Genomic DNA, 19,215 nt, shown 5'->3' on the forward strand with positions numbered 1-19,215 from the left:
AAAGTGGGGCTGGTCTACCTTAAGGGTCTTGACTCAGTGCCTGCAGTGTTTGCCCAGACCTCTGCTCCTTCACGCCTTCTGTACTCCACTTCTGTCTCCCCAGCACCATGGGTTTGCCAGAATCTCTGCTTTGCTTTTCATCCTGTTAACTGCTTTCACTTTGCTTGCTTGGATTTTTTTGTGATAATAGGTTTACTGGGTGCCTTCCCTCAATTTTGTACTTGTTCATATTGAGTTACTGAGATCCATAGAATTTTTGATAGTGATGGTTGTGGTATGTGATGCACAGAGTATGATCTGTGTGTAATTTTATTAATTTGTAGACTTTAGTGGAAGATAGTTGTATTTGTGTGCATTGTGGTAAGGAGGGAATGACAGAAGTGTAACTTAATGAGTCCCACCAGAAATTATTCCATAGGGCATATCTAAATTTATGATTTAGGGTAACCACAAAAATATTTTAGTCCTATTTTAATATGAATTTAATAGATCCATTTTTTTGTTTTATCTCATGGACTCATTTTATTAATTCAATTTGAGAAACCAGCAGTTTGTGGTGGAAATGGGCAAACTCAAAGTTCAGTACAGAGAGTTTCAGATAACCAGGGCCAATACATTATTTCTGAGGTCCCAGATTTTCACTGGGCCAAAATGTAACATACATTACTTCAGATCCAAGGTTGGCAAACTATGGCCTGTGGGCCAAATGTGGCACTATCTATTTTTGTAAATAGAGTTTTATTGGAGCACAGCCCCTCCTCTTCCTGTATGTATTCTCTATGGCTGCTTTGCCATTAGAGTTGAGTGATTGAAACAGAGATTGTATGGCCTGTGAAGCTTAAGATGTTTACCATCTGGCCTTATATAGAACAAATTGGTTGATCTCTGTTTCAGATGATCAAACTTAAGAGATTCAATTCTTTCTATAGAATCTAAGGAATTGGCTATAGCTTAAAAGTGCATTTTCTCTCCTCTCTTTGTCCTCACTTGATTTAAAACAATTTTTTTTTTCTTTTGAGAGAGAGAGAGGGAGGGAGTGCGAATGGGGGAGGGAAAAGGGGAGGGAGGGAGGGAGAGAGAGAGAGAGAGAGAGAGAGAGAGAGAGAAAATATCTCAAGCTGGCTCCACACTCAGTGCAGAATCTGACACAGGCTTGATCCCACGACACACGAGATCATGACCTGAACTGAAACCAAGAGTCAGATATTCAACTTGGTGAGCCACCCAGGTGCTCCGCCCCCGCCCCCCCAACCCCTACTTGATTTTTAAGATTGCTTTTCTGCTCCCATTTCTTCTCGCTCTGGAACCTCACTCTGTTGATGGTCTGTCTATTGAGAGAATACAGGTGACATTGAAAGACTTTAGGGGTTTCTGCACCAGAGATGTGTGTCAAGGAGGCAGTAAGGGGTGGGAGGTGTGTCTTCCCACACAGTGACCATTAACAAGAAACACTTGAAGGTCACATTTAAGCTTTATTTCAAAGTATGGCATATACTGCAACTGTTTTGAGATACAGACTCTGGTTCAAAGCCGTCAGAATTGGGGAGCCCTTTGTTCAGCAAAGGCTTTTTATAAACTGCGGCAGTCACAGAGAACACTGTAGTTTGGATTTAGCACGAAGCTAAAATTTCATGTCTGAGGACGGTTTATTACAATCATTCATCTTCGGGCATCCAGTCTGCTGACTCTTTTTGGCTCTACCTAAAAAGTCAGAGGTACTTTAGCCTCGCCTGTTTCCAAACCAGAAATAACTCAGACGTGGCCTCAACAGCACTAGAGTTCCACATTAGTTACACTGGCCGAGGATTTAAATGCTCGCAGGCATCAATCATCCTATTAGAGTTTTAGTGCTGCTGTAGGTGTTGTCAGGAATATGAAAAAAATGTGACCCAGTCTTTGTTCGCAGGGATGACCAGAGAGGGCTGGTCTGGCACTCTCCTCTCTTTAGCAGTCCCCTGTCAATCATTGAGTAACTCGGCCCAGCCCTCAGTGTGGAAACTCATTACTCTGGAAGGTGTTATTTTTGGGTTGGAGGCAGATGACTGTAGCACCTCTGTGGTGCCGCATGCATAGCCTCACAGGCAGGCGGTGCTCAGCTTCCATCTTCTTCCTTTCATTTCCACCACACAGTCTTACCAGAAGTCACTGCAGCGGCAGAGCTGGTGCTGTGCCCTCTGATCTCCCCCTTACGCAGAATGACTCTAGAGTCAGGGATGAGAAGGCTCAACAAAAAAATAGAAACAAAAATTTGTTGGGAAAAACCCGTCCCTGCCGCTTCCTTTGTTTTAAGTTTATTTGTTTCCTTAGCATGAGAGCGAGCAGGAGAGGGGCAGAGAAAGAGAGAGAGAGAGAGAGAGAGAGAGAGAGAGAGAGAGAGAGAGAATCCCAAGCAAGCTCCCTGCTGTCAGTGCAGAGCCTGATGCCGGGGCTCAATCCCACGAGGTCATGACCTAAGCCGAAATCAAGAGTCCCAGGCTTAACCTACTGAGCCACCCAGCGCCCCCTCCCCCCTTTTAAAGCTAGAATGGGCATGTTGGAATTACAAGTGCTTTTAGAATAAAATACTTAATATGAAATGTTCATGAACTCTCACATGGCATATAACCGATTCTCCCTCTTGCCAGTAATTTCTGAAGTCTGTTAATCTTTATGATTAGAATTATTATAAAACTGGAGGGGGTTGAAATAGGTGATGTATCACATCCCTTTAGATTCTGCAGTGCTGAGATTCGGGACTGAGTGTCTGATTATTGCAGGTCACGTTCACTTGGGGCAACACCTCACGAGCCCGGTGCTTGAAACCATCTTCCTGGAGCATCAGTTACACTTGCAGATTTTGGGGGGGGGGGGGAGTGTTTTATATAATGAAGAGAGGAATGAAAACTTTTTCTCATCTTTTAAAAAAAGAAAGTAGACTGAAGAAACTTCTCATTTACACGGACTTCTCGTCACACTCGCAAGTTCCAGGAGCAGGAACTCATGGAAGAGTTTTAGAAGCAGTGTTTTAGATAAACACTTAAGAGCTCTGTTTCTTTAAGCACCCAAGAGAAGCAAGAATTTCTGTCAGTGGGACATAGCTAATTCTCCCCAAGAAGGGAAAATGATCCCGTTGTTGACTCGGTCAGTTTTACTGGATTTTGAGGGCAGAACTCTTGTTTTTAGAGTAGAAATTGAGAGGAGTAAGGAAGTAACATTATGTATATGAAAACACTTCCTGATTAGTAAAATACTATGACAGGGGTAGTAGTGGCAGAAATAATAGAAGAATCAACCCCACTCCCATGCCTAAAGGAGGGGCTGCTAATAACTAGAGCTCAGAAAAAGAGGTGTTAGTTTCATACTGGGTTAGAAAGTGACAGAGGTTGAATTCAAAGGGCTTACTTTGGTTTTCTTCCCTCCTTTCCTTCCTTCCTGTTTTCTTTATAAATTGTTTTTCATAGATCCTTTTCAAGAGAGTAGTATTCTTTGTATTTTGATGATACAGTACAGAACTCTACAGATGAGAGCATTTCCTAACATCTTTTTTTTTGCTGTGCTATCACATAATTTGGCACCTGTGTCTTTGAACTGGCAGATACTAAGGTGCTTAATTTTTTTAAGTTCAGAAGCTAAGACCTGCATATTTATGTTTTTAAAAATAAACTCATATTTCATTTGCAGATATTGTCTGAAATAACTGCTCTAAATATTGTAATTTGGAGAGTAAATCAGTTTATATATGACCTTGAAACTAACGGAGGACTTCAGATGGGTTTTAAAAAAGGAGGAGGAGATATTTCAGAAGAGACTTCTGTATGTGCCTAAGAGATGTTTGTGTTCCTCCTCAGTTTTCCTAGTTTTGAAAACGCTAATAGCCCGTAAGAATGACGGTTTTGCCAACAGCAAGAATCCATTGGGATTGCCCAGAGCCCCCCGTTGCTGGCTCCAGCTTCCCCTCCTCCTCCTCCCCCCACTGAGTCATCAGTCAGCATCCTTGAATGAAAACACTGTTGCTTATTTCTGTTTGGATCCAGTGTAGACTCACAAGTTGGGCATGAGCTGCCTCTTTCATGTTCTTTGCCTGAGTCCAAGACAGCTTTCTTAGTGGGGCCAACAGGTGGCAGTTTCGGCAGCCTGACTGTGCATCGCATCGTTTTCAGCAGTAGTGATGCTCCTGGACACAAAGACCTAAACTGAAAATAGCCTGAATCTGCTACATGTTGAATTCAAATACTGTGTAGTTCTCAAATGTAGTTTTGCGTCATCATTATCTTTCTCCCTTTTTACATACCTTTTTTTTTTTTTTTTAATGGAGAAATGTAGGTTCCACTCCAGACCTGTCCAGTTAGAATCAGAGGATGGGAACGTGGGTGGCCCAAGCAGCCAAATGAAAAAGCCGTAAACCTCTGTTGGTGATCCTGACGGCCAGCCAGGGTTGACTGATTTATAGTATGCATTCAAGATTAATTTTATTCACAATCATATATTAGAAAATAACTTATTTAGGTTTGAATAACTGTTTGCTATGGGAGAAATATATTAATGCATAGTTAAGAAATGAAGGAAAAGTATTCACTCAGCCTACCCTGCACACTTTGTTTTGGGCTCTATCTGTATATCTTTAGGTACATTCTTGAATTTGAGTTAATCCTTTTCCCTGCTATATGGAGTCTATTTCTTATTAGGTTTGCTAAACTGGAGAAAGAGTAAAAACAAGTACAAAGATGAGTGACATGGTGGCTTACTGTTGTATAGCATCTTTTTCTTTTTTTTTTTTTAAATTTTTTTTTTCAATGTTTATTTATTTTTGGGACAGAGAGAGACAGAGCATGAACGGGCGAGGGGCAGAGAGAGAGGGAGACACAGAATCGGAAACAGGCTCCAGGCTCCGAGCCATCAGCCCAGAGCCCGACGCGGGGCTCGAACTCACGGACCGCGAGATCGTGACCTGGCTGAAGTCAGACGCTTAACCGACTGCGCCACCCAGGCGCCCCTAGCATCTTTTTCTTAAAGAGACAATTTTTTTTTTTTTTTTTTTAATGTTAGGAATGAGTTTCTGGGAAGAGGAAAGTGCCACTTCTCTTCCATATGATTTTATAAGGAGTTTAGGGGAAAGAAAGAGGGTGGGGAGAGAGTAAAATTTTGAGGTATTAGTAAGTAAGTGCCATGTATTATTATCTTATTTTACAACTATAGGATTTTTGGTTTGCTTTAGCAAAAACCGAAAAATTAAATCATGTATATTTTTAAAGACATCCACTTTTTGGCATTGTTGACTTCTAATAATATGATCTGCTGCCTTTTGCTGTTTGAGTTAAAAAAAATCTAACTTTAATCTCAGAATTAACTCTCAGAAGTAAAGGCAGAATCAAAATATTAGGTGGTAGTTTAATTAAGTAAGTAAGTTCATTGGGAAGTGAGTTACAGTAAAACCATAACACTGATTTCAGTAAGTCAGTGGGTATGGAAAGTGATTAGTTGGCTCATTTAGTTTTTGAATTGGTGGTCCATTGGTTAAGGATTCTGTTTCATGTGATACAAACCTTCACATCTGAGACTTTTAACGTATCAATGTGTATTGAGGAGGTGGATAACATTGAACCAGCAGGTGTCAGTAAGCACCATAATAAAAACATAGTCCTGCTTATCTCAACCTTTGTTACTTTAGGGATGCTTCAATGTAAATCAACTTCCAAATGATATTTCATTGGACGTCTTCTATGCACTTTAATGCAGAATCCTTCTTTCAGCTGTTTTGGGGAATATGTCTAAAGCATAGCAACAGCTCTAAAAAGATTTAGTTCAATGAAAAAGGTGTTTGCCAAGTGCTATGAACTTTTCCTCATTTTAGTGTCTTGAAAAACATTTCACACAAATTATCCCAAATCAAAAAAAGCTTGTATTTAACTGTTTACGTTATTTCTCTGGTTATCTGCATTCTACTTAACTTCAATATTTCATTTTCAATTTCAATATTTCAATTTCATACTGACCAGTTAACCATATGTATTTTACAGAAATAGGAGTAGGAATTCATAAACAAACTGTTCTCATAATGGCCTTAATTTTTCAATGAAAATATGGTATTTTTATTCTTTCAGCGTACAGTTAGCTATTTATTTTAGACCTATTCTAATTCATTGAATAGTCAGGGGAAGTAATGTCTATTTCACAAAATTGAAAGATTTAATACTTATTTCTTGGTTTACTTTAATTTTTATTAGAAATCCTCTTATTTCCTTGCTCTTCACTTGATAACTTGACAAAAATACGAATCCAGTAGGCAAATATGCTATCCAGTATTTTGTGATAATCTTATTAGAATACTAAACAATAAAAGAATGAGTAAGGAGAAGGTCACTGAAACCACAAAGAAGGTACATGAGTTGCAAGATGATCTGAGGTACTTTCATTTTTCTATTTCTTAGCCTACCAAATAGACCTATTTTGCATGCACACTTAACTTACTAAAATCTAGTAGTATCCAGCAATCGCATTCCTAGATATTTACCCAGGTGAAATGGAAACTAATGTGAACCTAATGGTGAAGTGGAAACTAATGTGAAACTAATGTGAACCTGTATGCAAATGTTGATAGTGGCTGTGTTTGTAATTGTCCAGAACTGGAAACAATGCAGGTGATGTATCTCAATTGGCAAGTGGATAAATAAACTGTGGTACATCCATGCAGTGGAGTACTACTCAGCAGTAAGAACGAACAGGCTGCGTGGAGCAACCTAGACGGGTCTCAGATATGTCGTGCTCCGTGAAAGAAGCCATACTCAAAAGTCAGTATTGGCTCCCATTTATATGCTGCCCTAGAAAAGGAAAAACTAGCGATAGAGTACAGATCAATTTTTGACAGGAAATGTGGTCGGATTTGACTGTAAAGGGACACAGTAGTTCTAATTAAAAGACATGCAAAGTTTTGTGATAAGGGTATGCATCTGTTTCTTTATTGACACTGAATATAGGATAATTTAATGTGCTTAAAAATTTTTTTTGAATGTTTATTCATTTTTGAGAGAGAGAAACAGAGTGAGAGTGGGGGAGGGGCAGAGAGCGAGGGAGACACAGAAACCAAAGCAGGCTTCAGGTTTTGAGCTATCAGCATACAGCCCAATGTGGGGCTCAAACTTAACTCCTAATGTTCTTTTTTATGTTGTATCTTTAAACTTAGTTTTTAAACTTTTAATTGTGATAGATTTCAGATTTACAGAAAAATTATAAAAACGAACAAAGAATTTCCATATAATCTTCATCTTGGGGCGCCTGGGTGGTTCAGTCAGTTGAGCATCCGACTTCGGCTCAGGTCATGATCCCACAGTCTGTGAGTTCCAGCCCCGTGTCGGGCTCTGTGCTGACAGCTCAGAGGCTGGAGCCTGCTTCGGATTCTGTGTCTCCCTCTCTCTCTGCCCCTCCCCCGCTCATGCTCTGTCTCTCTCTCTCTCTCCCCTCTGTCAAAAATAAATAAACAAAAGGGGCGCCTGGGTGGCGCAGTTGGTTAAGCGTCCGACTTCAGCCAGGTCACGATCTCGTGGTCCGGGAGTTCGAGCCCCGCGTCGGGCTCTGGGCTGATGGCTCGGAGCCTGGAGCCTGTTTCCGATTCTGTGTCTCCCTCTCTCTCTGCCCCTCGCCCGTTCATGCTCTGTCTCTCTCTGTCCCAAAAATAAAATAAAATAAACGTTGAAAAAAAAAAAAATAAATATTAAAAAAAAATCTTCATCTTGATTTCCCCAGTGTTAAGATTTTATCGCCTTGAGGGGCATCTGGGTGGCTTATGTGGTTAAGCGTCTGACCTCCGCTCAGTTTGTGATCTCATGGTTTGTGAGTTCAAGCTCTGCATCAGGCTCCGTGCTGACAACTCAGAGCCTGGAGCCTGCTTCGGATTCTGTGTCTCCCTCTCTTTCTTTGCCACTCTCCACTCAACGCTCTGTCTCTCTTTCTCAAAATATAAATAAACATTAAAAAAATTAAAGATTTTATCACATTTGTTTTACTGTGTATATGTACAACAGTATAAATGTATATAAAAATGAAACATTTGAGATTAGTTGATGCCCTTCTTACCCCAAAGTACCTCATTGTGCATTTTCTAAAAACAAAGACATTTGCTCACATATCCACTGTACAATTATAAAAGTCAGGACGTTGATGTTGCTTTAGTATTGTTACTAACATACAGACCTTCAGATTGTCCCTATAGTCTCCTTTATAGAAATTGAAAATCCTGGATTGTACCTTGCTTGCACTCCTTGTGTCTCTTTGGCCTCTGAGTCTCGAACAGTTTTTCAGTACTTCTTTGCCTTTGAAGACATTGACAGTTTTGGGGAGTAGAGGCCAGTTACTTTATAGGTGTACCTAATTTAGGTTAACTTGGTATTTCCTTATGTTTAAGTTTAAAGTTTGCATTTCTGGCAGAAATAACACAAATTACGTTTCTTCTAAGTGTATTATATTTAGAGGCACATGATCTTTTTATGTTCCATTACTGGATTTAGCTTTGATCATTTAACTAAGGTTGTCTACTATAAAATTATCCTGTCCTTTTGTAATTATTATTATTATTATTATTATTATTATTTGTAATTGTGTGGGGGGTTAGATACTTTTAGACACTGAAAATAACTTGTTCCTCTAGCATAGTATTTATTGATGACTCTTGCCTGGATCAGTTGTTTCCCTGATGACTGGTAAAGCGTGATTTTTTAATTCCATCATTCTTTCTCTATGAGGTACCATTATCTTGTAAGGAATAGCTTTCCCCTTTTCACTCTTTATATCTTAATAGGCTCACAAGTTCTTATTTTATTTAGTGCATTATCATCTGTTATTCTCAAATTGTTCCACGTGTAGCCAGTAGGAATCGTCAAGCTAGTTTCTATGTCCTTTTGACATATCCACATTGTTCGTTACATATTACTGTGTTTTATGGCACAACATGATGTTTAGACTTGGCTTGTACTTTCCTAGCCTTGGTACTGGAATCAACCATTTCTCCAAAAAGGTGACTCCTCCAAGTGAAGAGTGGCATTTAGAAGCCAAGACTGAGTGCTTGGTTACTTTAATGTTTTTCATTATAAATGTTGAGATTGTAATGCTCATTGTTCTCTTCAAAGATCTGATAGTATCTTAGTAGCTCTTAAAAACTTATGATAACACAGAAATGTATGATGTTAGGTACTTCTACTTAATTTTCTTTGTGTTGTCTCATATGTAAATGTCACTTGCTTGATTATAGGAAAAAAGTATACACTTAGCATGTTTAATTTGCTTATAATTATCTCAGGGATTTATATATTATATGTATATTAAAATGGGAACTAGGAAAGGTATTTTTATTTAGGAAATGGTGCTGTATTTTAGCAGATTAAGATATATATAATCTCACTATATCTGATATAGTGTCACTGAAGGCTATTTTATTATTTTTAATATGTAAGTATGTTATATTTTGCTTAATAGTTTTCTTACCAGGGTCATATGAATTATGAAGTTTAGTCCACTGACATACAATTTTTTGAAACTAAGTAGTTTTGTTATTGAGTTAGCTTTTACATCTCAAATTCAGGTGCCTAATTTTGTAGTTTTATTTCCTGCAAGATACGTAACTATACACAAGAATAGGGGAAGACTTTAATGTGCACTGAGTTTGTGGCTATCTGTAAAAATGTTTGTGGTATTTGGAAGATTTGGGGGACCTGTATGTAATATGCTTAAGAGAAGAACTGTTTTCAAACACATTGAAAAGTCTTAGCTAATAAACAACTAACTGTATGAGAATTACAAGACAGTGTATTGAACTCCCCTTCCCCAAAGATTATACTTGGCAAAATTTAGCTGTTACAAACTTTATAGTCTTTCTCCTAATAATTCACTATTAGTTTTTCCTGTATTGTCCTTATCCTGCGTCTTGCCCATCCTAACACCCACCCTATTTTGATTTGTTCTCTGTTGTCTAGTTTGGATGGTGCTATCACTATGTCCTCCCGTCCCCCACAAAGATGACTTTTGGTGTCATCTTTCACTTCCTTTTCTATTATCAACTACAGCTGATCAGTCATAAGTCCTAAAAGTCTAAACATAAGCAGCTTTAAAATATATACTGTATTCCTCATTTACATTCATTTTTCATTCATTCAGCAGATGTTTATTAAGTGCCATATTTTTGCCAGGTACTTGCTGGGGAATGTAGCAGGAAATAAAATAAGTTCCTGCCTTTGTGTTTACTTGCGTTATGGCAGAGGAGATAGATAATAAACAAGTAAAAAAAATGAACAAGATAGTTACAGATTATTGTAATTGCTCAGTAGAAACAAGAGTGATGATGTGAAAGATAATGGAGAGGAGGGTACTACTCTGGAGAGGGCTGTTAGGGTCGGCCTGATTTTGAGCCAGCGGATCAGGGATTCTAGGCCTAGCGAACAGCAAGTACAAGGCCCTGATGCTGGGAAGGAGGCCTTAGCGGGTTTAAAGAAGAGAAGGGGGTTCAGCATTGCTGGAAGGTAGACAGTGAGAGGTTGGGATGAGCAAGTATAGAAGAGGTAGTCAGGAGATTATTTACACGGTTTTGCAGTATTTGGCAAGGAGTTGGGATTTTAGTCTTACATGCAGCGGGTATGTTTTGTTGATTTATGTTTTCAAAATATCACTGTTGAACAGAATGATGGAAAAGAGGACCAATTAGTAGGCTATCATAGTAGTCCCTGTTGGAGATATAATGATACCTTGTAGGGTCTTATTTGTGGTGATAGAGTACCATGGACAAATCTGAGATGTATTTTGGAAATAGAACAAATGGCACCTACTGATGTGTTGGATATGAGGAACAGGGAGGTGAGGGGGAAAAAAAGAATAAAGAATGAATTTTAGGTTTTTGATTAGACCTCCTCTTCTGAAAGTATGATCTATAGACTTCTGGGGATGGCGGGGGCAAAAGGTTGGGTGGGGTCCTAGAGGCTGTCTTATGTGGTCTGCAAGATCGGGCAGTTTTTGTAATACTAAGACATTATCTTTAAAACCCCTGATGTCTTAGCTTGAATCAGGGCACAGACTAGACTGTACTAGTCTTTGTATTCTTTACATGGAAAGAATGTTCTGTAATTATAATAAGAAATGTGACTTTCATTTTTAAATGTTATTGATGAGTGTTATTATTAGAGTGTTATTTTTTATTATTTCTCAACCACTGAATACATGCCTTTTAATATGTGTGATGAAACAGGAAGTATACTTAAAGTACTACTGCAGTAAATCAAAGTTGTATCAAGGAAAAGCATTTGTGCAGTTATTAGAAGAGCAAGCTGAGTAGCTGCTATTTTCATGGAACACCAGTTTTGCTTGAAAGAATGACTGAAAGACAAACTTTGGTTATTCACGCGTGGGTGTTTTGCAGACATTTTCTTGAAAATTAAGTGCCATTCATTTAAAGGAAAACAACTGACATTATTTGTTACTAATGATAAGTATCAAACTTTCAAACTGAAAATTGGAATTTTGGGGAAGTTATGTTCATCACTATGACCTTGACATCTTCCTGGTATTTAAAGGAGATTAGTTGTGTCATTAATGAATGAATTTTTTTTTGATTCGTGTAATGAAAATGGTCAACATTTCGATGATCTGAGTAACCCAGTAAAGTAAAATTTTCCAGATGACCAATGCATGGTATTACAAAATCAACCATGAGTAAAAGGTCTTTTCAAAGAGCAAGAGAGACCACTGGATTTTAACAGAGTATAGAAGTATATTGACTTGAGAGTCCACATTGCAGTTAACCTGTAAGAATTTGCCACCTGTTGGGGTGCCTGGGTGGCTCAGCTGGTTAAGCGTCCCACTTTTGATTTTAGCTCAGGTCATGATCTCATGGTTTGTGGGTTTGAGCCCTGCATCTGGCTCTGCACTAACAGTGGGGAGCCTGCTTGGGCTCCCCATACACACTCACTCTCTTTCAAAATAAAATTAATAAAATACTTAAAAAAAAGAATTTGCCACCTGTCAAGTTTGGTGTATTATCAAAGGAGAATATCCACAGTGATATCCACATTGGATATTAAAATGTTCCTCTATTTTCCAACTATACATTTGTGGAAGACCAGATTTTTAAAAATATGCTTCTGCCAAAACAACATATTTGAACAGATTGAAGCTGCTGCTCTGCAGACATTAAAGAAACATGCAAAATGTAAGACAGTGCCTCTCTTCTAATTATTTACTCATGTATTATTAAATTTTTTTTTAATGTTTACTTTTGAGAGAAAGAGGGAGAGAGAGAGAAAGTGGGAGATGCAGAATCTAAAGTAGGCTCCGGGCTCTGAGCTATCAGCACAGAGCCTGATGCGGGGCTGGAACCCACAAACTATGAGATCATAACCTGAACCGATGTTGGACGCTTAACTGACTGAGCCACCTAGGTACCCCTCTTCTAGTTTTTTAAAATGTATCTATTTTTCATAAAAATATGTTATATATAAACCTGTAACAGTGTTATTGCTGTTATTTGTAAATGGATTGGTATGTGTTTTAAGCATTTTTCAGTTTTAATTTTGATAATGGGAAATATTGATAGTCATGACCAATGTGAACCAAAGGTCTTTGGGATCCTCATATATAGAGGTCTAGAGACCCAGAAGCTTGAGAATTTGGGGGCTGGACCAACTGAGTAGATTGTGAAGCATATCTTGGGAGATGGGAGATGGAATCCTCTATTCAACGTGGGAGATTGGATATTGGTGTTTGTAGCTCAGAGCTCAGAACATACACCTATGGTAGAGATACAAATTTCAGAGTAATCATATAGAGATGGTATTCAAAGTCACGGTACTGGGTAGGATGACTTCAGCAGAGACAGTAGATTTAAAAAAAAAGAATTATTATTATTATTTTTGAGAGAGAGATCGAACAGGGGAGAGGAGCAGAGGGAGAGAGAGAGTCTTATTAATCAGGCTCTGTGCCCATTGTGGAGCCCGACACAGGACTCAGTCCCACAACCCTGGGATCATGACCTGAGCCAAAATCAAGAGTGGGGACTCTCAACTGACTGAGCCAGGTGCCCCTCCCCCTCCAAAAGAAGATTTAAATATTAGAGCACTTCAACATAAATGTTAGACAGGAACTTAGAAAGAATAGCTGTAGTGTAGGAGAAAAGTCAGAAGAATATGGGATCACAGAACATTTTACGAAAGTGAGATAGTCAATTTTGTTGAAAGCTGGGCAAGGTCAAGAAAGAGGATGTGGCAAGCAGCCTTATCATTTCTTGACTGTTGCAGTAGCTTCTTAACTGGTGTTGCTTATGGTTGGGAACCCCTCTACTCAGTCACATGGCAAGAAAGACTGTCTTTCAAAAATAGTGAAATTCTTTCTCTTGGCCGCTTGAAACTCAACATTAGCTCTCTGATACCAACTGGATAGAGTAAATACCCTAACAGTTTTTTCATGAACTGACACCTGTGTTGTTAATGTAACCTGCTACTAACTCTCCACCACCTATCTCCTACTACCTGTCAACTTTACTTTGAAGCTACTTTGTAAGATGTTGTGTTCTGCTTTTGGGTATTTCGATATCTTTTTTTCCTTTTCCCAGAATTCCTCTCTTCCTTGGTCATCTAAACCTTGTTAACTTTTCCTCTTCATTATTTAAAACCCAATTTAGATAGCACCTTCTTTGGGCAGCTTTTTTTGATTGAAGATTGGTGGCCAAATTTGTTGAATTTGATAATGATTATTCTCATCATTGACTTTAGATTTATTAAACTGTAACAGTAATTATTTGATGTTTTTATGACAGACATACATGCATTCATTAATTAAATATTCAGCACCTGTTTTGTGCTGAGCATTGACTTGAGCACTGGGGATACAACTGTGGCTGACAAATATATAGGTCCCTGCAACATGGAATTTATAATCTAGAAGGTTGAATATATATTTAACTTATTTTATTTTATTTTATTTTATTTTAATTTTATTTTAATTTTATTTTTTAATATATGAAATTTATTGTCAAATTGGTTTCCATACAACACCCAGTGCTCATCCCAAAAGATGCCCTCTTCAATACCCATCACCTACCCTCCCCTCCCTCCCACCCCCCATCAACCCTCAGTTTGTTCTCAGTTTTTAATAAGAGTCTCTTATGCTTTGGCTCTCTCCCACTCTAACCTCTTTTTTTTTTTTCCTTCCCTCCCCCATGGTTTCTGTTAAGTTTCTCAGGATCCACATAAGAGTGAAAACATATGGTTTCTGTCTTTCTCTGTATGGCTTATTTCACTTAGCATCACACTCTCCAGTTCCATCCACGTTGCTACAAAGGGCCATATTTCATTCTTTCTCATTGCCACATAGTACTCCATTGTGCATATAAACCACAACTTCTTTATCCATTCATCAGTTGATGGACATTTAGGCTCTTTCCACAATTTGGCTATTGTTGAGAGTGCTGCTATAAACATCAGGGTACAAGTGCTCCTATGCATCAGTACTCCTGTATCCCTTGGGTAAATTCCTAGCAGTGCTACTGCTGGGTCAAAGGGTAGGTCTATTTTTAATTTTTTGAGGAACCTCCACACTGTTTTCCAGAGTGGCTGCACCAGTTTGCATTCCCACCAACAGTGCAGGAGGGTTCCCGTTTCTCCACATTCTTTCCAGCAGCTATAGTCTCCTGATTTGTTCATTTTGGCCACTCTGACTGGCGTGAGGTGATATCTGAATGTGGTTTTGATTTGTATTTCCCTGATGAGGAGCGATGTTGAGCATCTTTTCATGTGCCTGTTGGCCATCCTGATGTCTTCTTTAAAGAAGTGTCTATTCATGTTTTCTTCCCATTTCTTCACTGGATTATTTGTTTTTCGGGTGTGGAGTTTGGTGAGCTCTTTATAGATTTTGGATACTAGCCCTTTGTCCGATATGTCATTTGCAAATATCTTTTCCCATTCCGTTGGTTGCCTTTTAGTTTTGTTGGTTGTTTCCTTTGCTGTGCAGAAGCTTTTTATCTTCATGAGGTCCAGTAGTTCATTTTTGCTTTTAATTCCCTTGCCTTTGGGGATGTGTCAAGTAAGAAATTGCTGCGGCTGAGGTCAGAAAGGTCTTTTCCTGCTTTCTCTAGGGTTTTGATGGTTTCCTGTCTCACATTTAGGTCCTTTATCCATTTTGAGTTTGTTTTTGTGAATGGTGTAAGAAAGTGGTCTAGTTTCAATCTTCTGCATGGTGCTGTCCAGTTCTCCCAGCACCATTTGTTAAAGAGACTTTTTTCCATTGGATATTCTTTCCTGCTTTGTCAAAGATTAGTTGGCCATTCTTTTGTGGGTCTAGTTCTGGGGTTTCTATTCTATTCCATTGGTCTATGTGTCTGTTTTTGTGCCAATACCATGCTGTCTTGATGATTACAGCTTTGTAGTAGAGGCTAAAGTCTGGGATTGTGATGCCTCCTGCTTGTGTCTTCTTCAAAATTACTTTGGCTATTTGGGACCTTTTGTGGTTCCGTATGAATTTTAGGATTGCTTGTTCTAGCTTCGAGAAGAATGCTGGTGCAATTTTGATTGGGATTGCATTGAATGTGTAGATAGCTTTGGGTAGTATTGACATTTTAAGAATATTTATTCTTCTAATCCATGAGCACGGAATGTTTTTCCATTTCTTTATATCTTCTTCAATCTCCTTCATAAGCTTTCTATTATTTTCAGCATACAGATCTTGTACATCTTTGATTAGATTTATTCCTAGGTATTTTATGGTTCTTGGTGCAGTTGTGAATGGGATCAGTTTCTTTATTTGTCTTTCTGTTGCTTCTTTATTAGTGTATAAGAATGCAACTGATTTCTGTACATTGATTTTGTGTCCTGCTACTTTGCTGAATTCATGTATCAGTTCTAGCAGACTTTTCGGTGGAGTCTATCGGATTTTCCATGTATAATATCATGTCATCTGCAAAAAGTGAGAGCTTGACTTCATCTTTGCCAGTTTTGATGCCTTTGATTTCCTTTTGGTGTCTGATTGTTGATGCTAGCACTTCAACACTATGTTAAACAACAGCGGTGAGAGTGGATATCCCTTTAACATATTTTATATATTAAAATATATTTTTATTTTATTTATGAAGAGATTAGTGGAAATAGATAAAATATAAGTATTTTTGGCCTTTGAAAATATGATAATGTGTGAAACCAATCTATAAATATTCTTATTCTGTAATAGCATTAAGAATCTAGTGACACATGGAACTATGTTAGATTTTATGCAAAGAAAATTTTGTTGCTCTTTATTCATTGTACTTATTAAGCTTACATGAAATATGAGAATTTCATACAGATGTTAATTTTCCAAGCAGAGGCTTTTTGACCTCTGTCAAGGGATATTGTAGAAGTGATTTTCCTGTTATGCAGATTGTTGGGTTAAATCACTTATATGATTTCTTTGAGTTTTATGTTTTTTTTTTTAAATTTCGTTTTCCTTTAGCTTCTTTTCTTCGTAATTTTATTTATTTAGACATTGTCACTCATTAGTAGGTATGAGGAAACCCATTTTATTATAATCTAGTACAAACTTCTCAAGTGTGTTCTTAGCATTAGTCAAGCTGTGTGGGATATTAGAAAATGTTACACAAAGAAAACATTTTTTGACTAAGTTAAACAGAATGAAGTTTTAAATGAATTTAAGTTTTTTATTAACTACAGGCCTGTTTGGATCCTTTAGTATGTCAGTATTTATTATGACTCTCTAAGAGTGATTTATATAATGAGTAGTATTTCACAGAGGTCTTTGACCTGGAAACCCTTTTTGTCATGGAGTGTTTTGTGAAACTATCTGTGGGATACTATGTGAAATGCTGATTTTAATGATTTGGATTTCACTGTAGAAGATATTCTAATTCATTACTAGGGTTCTCTTTCTTCTTCAGTCTCCTCCCCTCCTTGGATCCAACACTAAATAAAAACCAATCCAAAAGTAGATAAATATGATTATATACCATGACTGAGATTCATCCCAGAAGTTAATACTGGCTTAACATTCAGAAATGAGTCACCATATTTCAACATTTTAATGAACTATTATTTCTATATATATATATTTCTTTGCATGTATATATGAACAATATATATATATATATATATATATATATATATATAATAGAAGAAGTTACTCCTTTGCATAGATATTTGTGTGTGTGTGTGTGTGTGTGTGTATATATATATATTTATTTATATAAATTTCCATTTGTAAGGGTGTCTCTCTTGCTGTACCAGGAAGGAGGGTTGACCCAGTTTCTAGAAACTTACTAATAGAGAAGGTAATGAGTTAATTCTGTATAACAATCTTACCTTGTCTACTGTGCTTTTCCTGGTTACCTCTCATAACTGACTCCCAACATCTTTTGTCTTTGCCTAAAGACAGTATTTAAGTTGATGGCTTCGACCATTTCAGGGAGTTGCTTGGTTTTCCTGAGTTGCTCCTATGTATATAGAAGGTATACATGTTACTAATTTTTTCTCCTGTTATTCTGTCTCATTTCAATTTGATTCTTAGAAAAGCTAGAAGAACCTTGAATGGTTAAGGCAAGTTTTTCCTTCTCAACACTTTTCTCATGATAGGAACAAGAAAAGGATGTCTACTCTTTACTTAGGTTCATCATACTAGAGGTTTTAGCCATTGCAATAAGGCAAGAATAACCAAAAATCTACTTGAACTAATAAGTGAGTTCAGTAAGTTGGCAGTGTGTGTGTGTGTGTGTGTGTGTGTGTGTGTGTGTGTATCTATGCTTTCATTTGATAAATGGCAAGGATGACAGAGTTGTAGTGTAAAGGGGTGTGGGGTGAAGGATAATCATTTCAGTATATGATTTGGAATCAATTGGATATCCATATGGAAAAAAACTAAACATTATCTTTACATTATGTGATATAAAAATTTAATTACAGGTCGATTATGTATCTAAATATGAAAGATAAAACAATAAAGCTTACATTAGAAGCTAATGTATGAAAACCTGGAGTAGAGAAATAATTCTTAAATAGTATACAAAGGTATTAATTATAAAGGAAAAGATGACATTGAAAAGGTTTTAGAAAAGACAAATTATAGAATGGAATGAAACATTTGCAATACAAATGACGTCATTTTTTTAATTGTTTTTTAAAGAGTATAATGAAGTGAGGATGTGTTTTAGTTTCTCTGTTAATCCCACTTAAATGGATCCTAGTTTTTTAACCTATAAGTTATATTTTCATATAAAATAACACAAGGAACCTAGAAATAGTTGACAGTGTGTAGAATCAGTGTCGTTGGATGGGCCAACAGCCGTGTCTCATTTGTAGTTCAATACTTGAGCCTTGTGCAGTAGGTGACATAGAATTAGTCTTATGTTTACGGAGTTAATGGATGAATGTTTAATAATTATAAGCAAAGTATGCGTAAAAGAGTAAAAACCTCATGAGGACTAGCCTTTTAAGTTTAAACCTAAAATTACAGTAAGAATTGTAGTTGGACATACAGAGCAAAAACACTAACATTTTAGAATATGAAGATGAGGTGCATTTTAGAATATAACATTTACCACATTTATGGAAGCTTATTATGGTAATTATCTTTGCATATTGGCAAGGGTAAGGGGAAGTCTGTTTGGTCTATATGCTATAATGGGGAAGAGAAAATTTCATCTCACAATATAGAATTTTCTAAGCACATAATACTACTTTGGAGAAATGGACTCAGTTGGGACAGTAAATCTACCACTTGTGTTAGCTAAACAGAGCTTGAATTTGGCAAATGGCAGGTATAAGAGTATGGGGTATGTTCTTGGATACTTTCTGAAACGTTAGGTAAGTCTAATATTTGAATGCAAGCATCAGGAATATGATAAGCAAAATGAGTTGGTAATGATTGCATTATTTAAATTTCAACTTTATATTTTTGCAGAGTTCTAAAGTTCTTATTGCTTCAGACAATGGATGAGCAATCACAAGGAATGCAAGGGCCACCTGTTCCCCAGTTCCAGCCACAGGTAATTTGTTCTAATGAAGGCTGGTGTGTGTGTGTGTGTGTGTGTGTGTGTGTGTGTGTGTGTGTGTACAGAATTACAGTTCCTTTAGGATATAAAACAGCCCCAAAAATGCTAATTATGAATTTACAAGTTTAGTCAGAATTGTTTATATTTTAAATAGTGTTTTAGAACACTTAGTTCTAATGCACCAACATGTAAAAAAACAAACAAACAAACAAAAAACCCAGCTTTAGATTTTAACT

The 19,215-nt window shown here is 37.3% G+C and overlaps 1 protein-coding gene across 2 annotated transcripts in view; it reads left to right on the forward strand.

Annotated features, from left to right (window-relative positions):
- Positions 1-19,215, forward strand: part of NEK7 (NIMA related kinase 7) — a 160,845-nt gene that overhangs the window by 43,703 nt on the left and 97,927 nt on the right. For both annotated transcript variants that reach the window (XM_030301712.1, XM_030301713.1), the window contains exon 2: positions 18,889-18,973. In XM_030301712.1, the coding sequence (XP_030157572.1) occupies positions 18,917-18,973 (57 nt within the window). In that variant the 5' untranslated portion in view covers positions 18,889-18,916. The remainder of the gene's footprint in view (positions 1-18,888; positions 18,974-19,215) is intronic.

This window comes from Lynx canadensis, chromosome F1, assembly GCF_007474595.2.
Source record: "Lynx canadensis isolate LIC74 chromosome F1, mLynCan4.pri.v2, whole genome shotgun sequence".
Taxonomy (NCBI): domain Eukaryota; kingdom Metazoa; phylum Chordata; class Mammalia; order Carnivora; family Felidae; genus Lynx; species Lynx canadensis.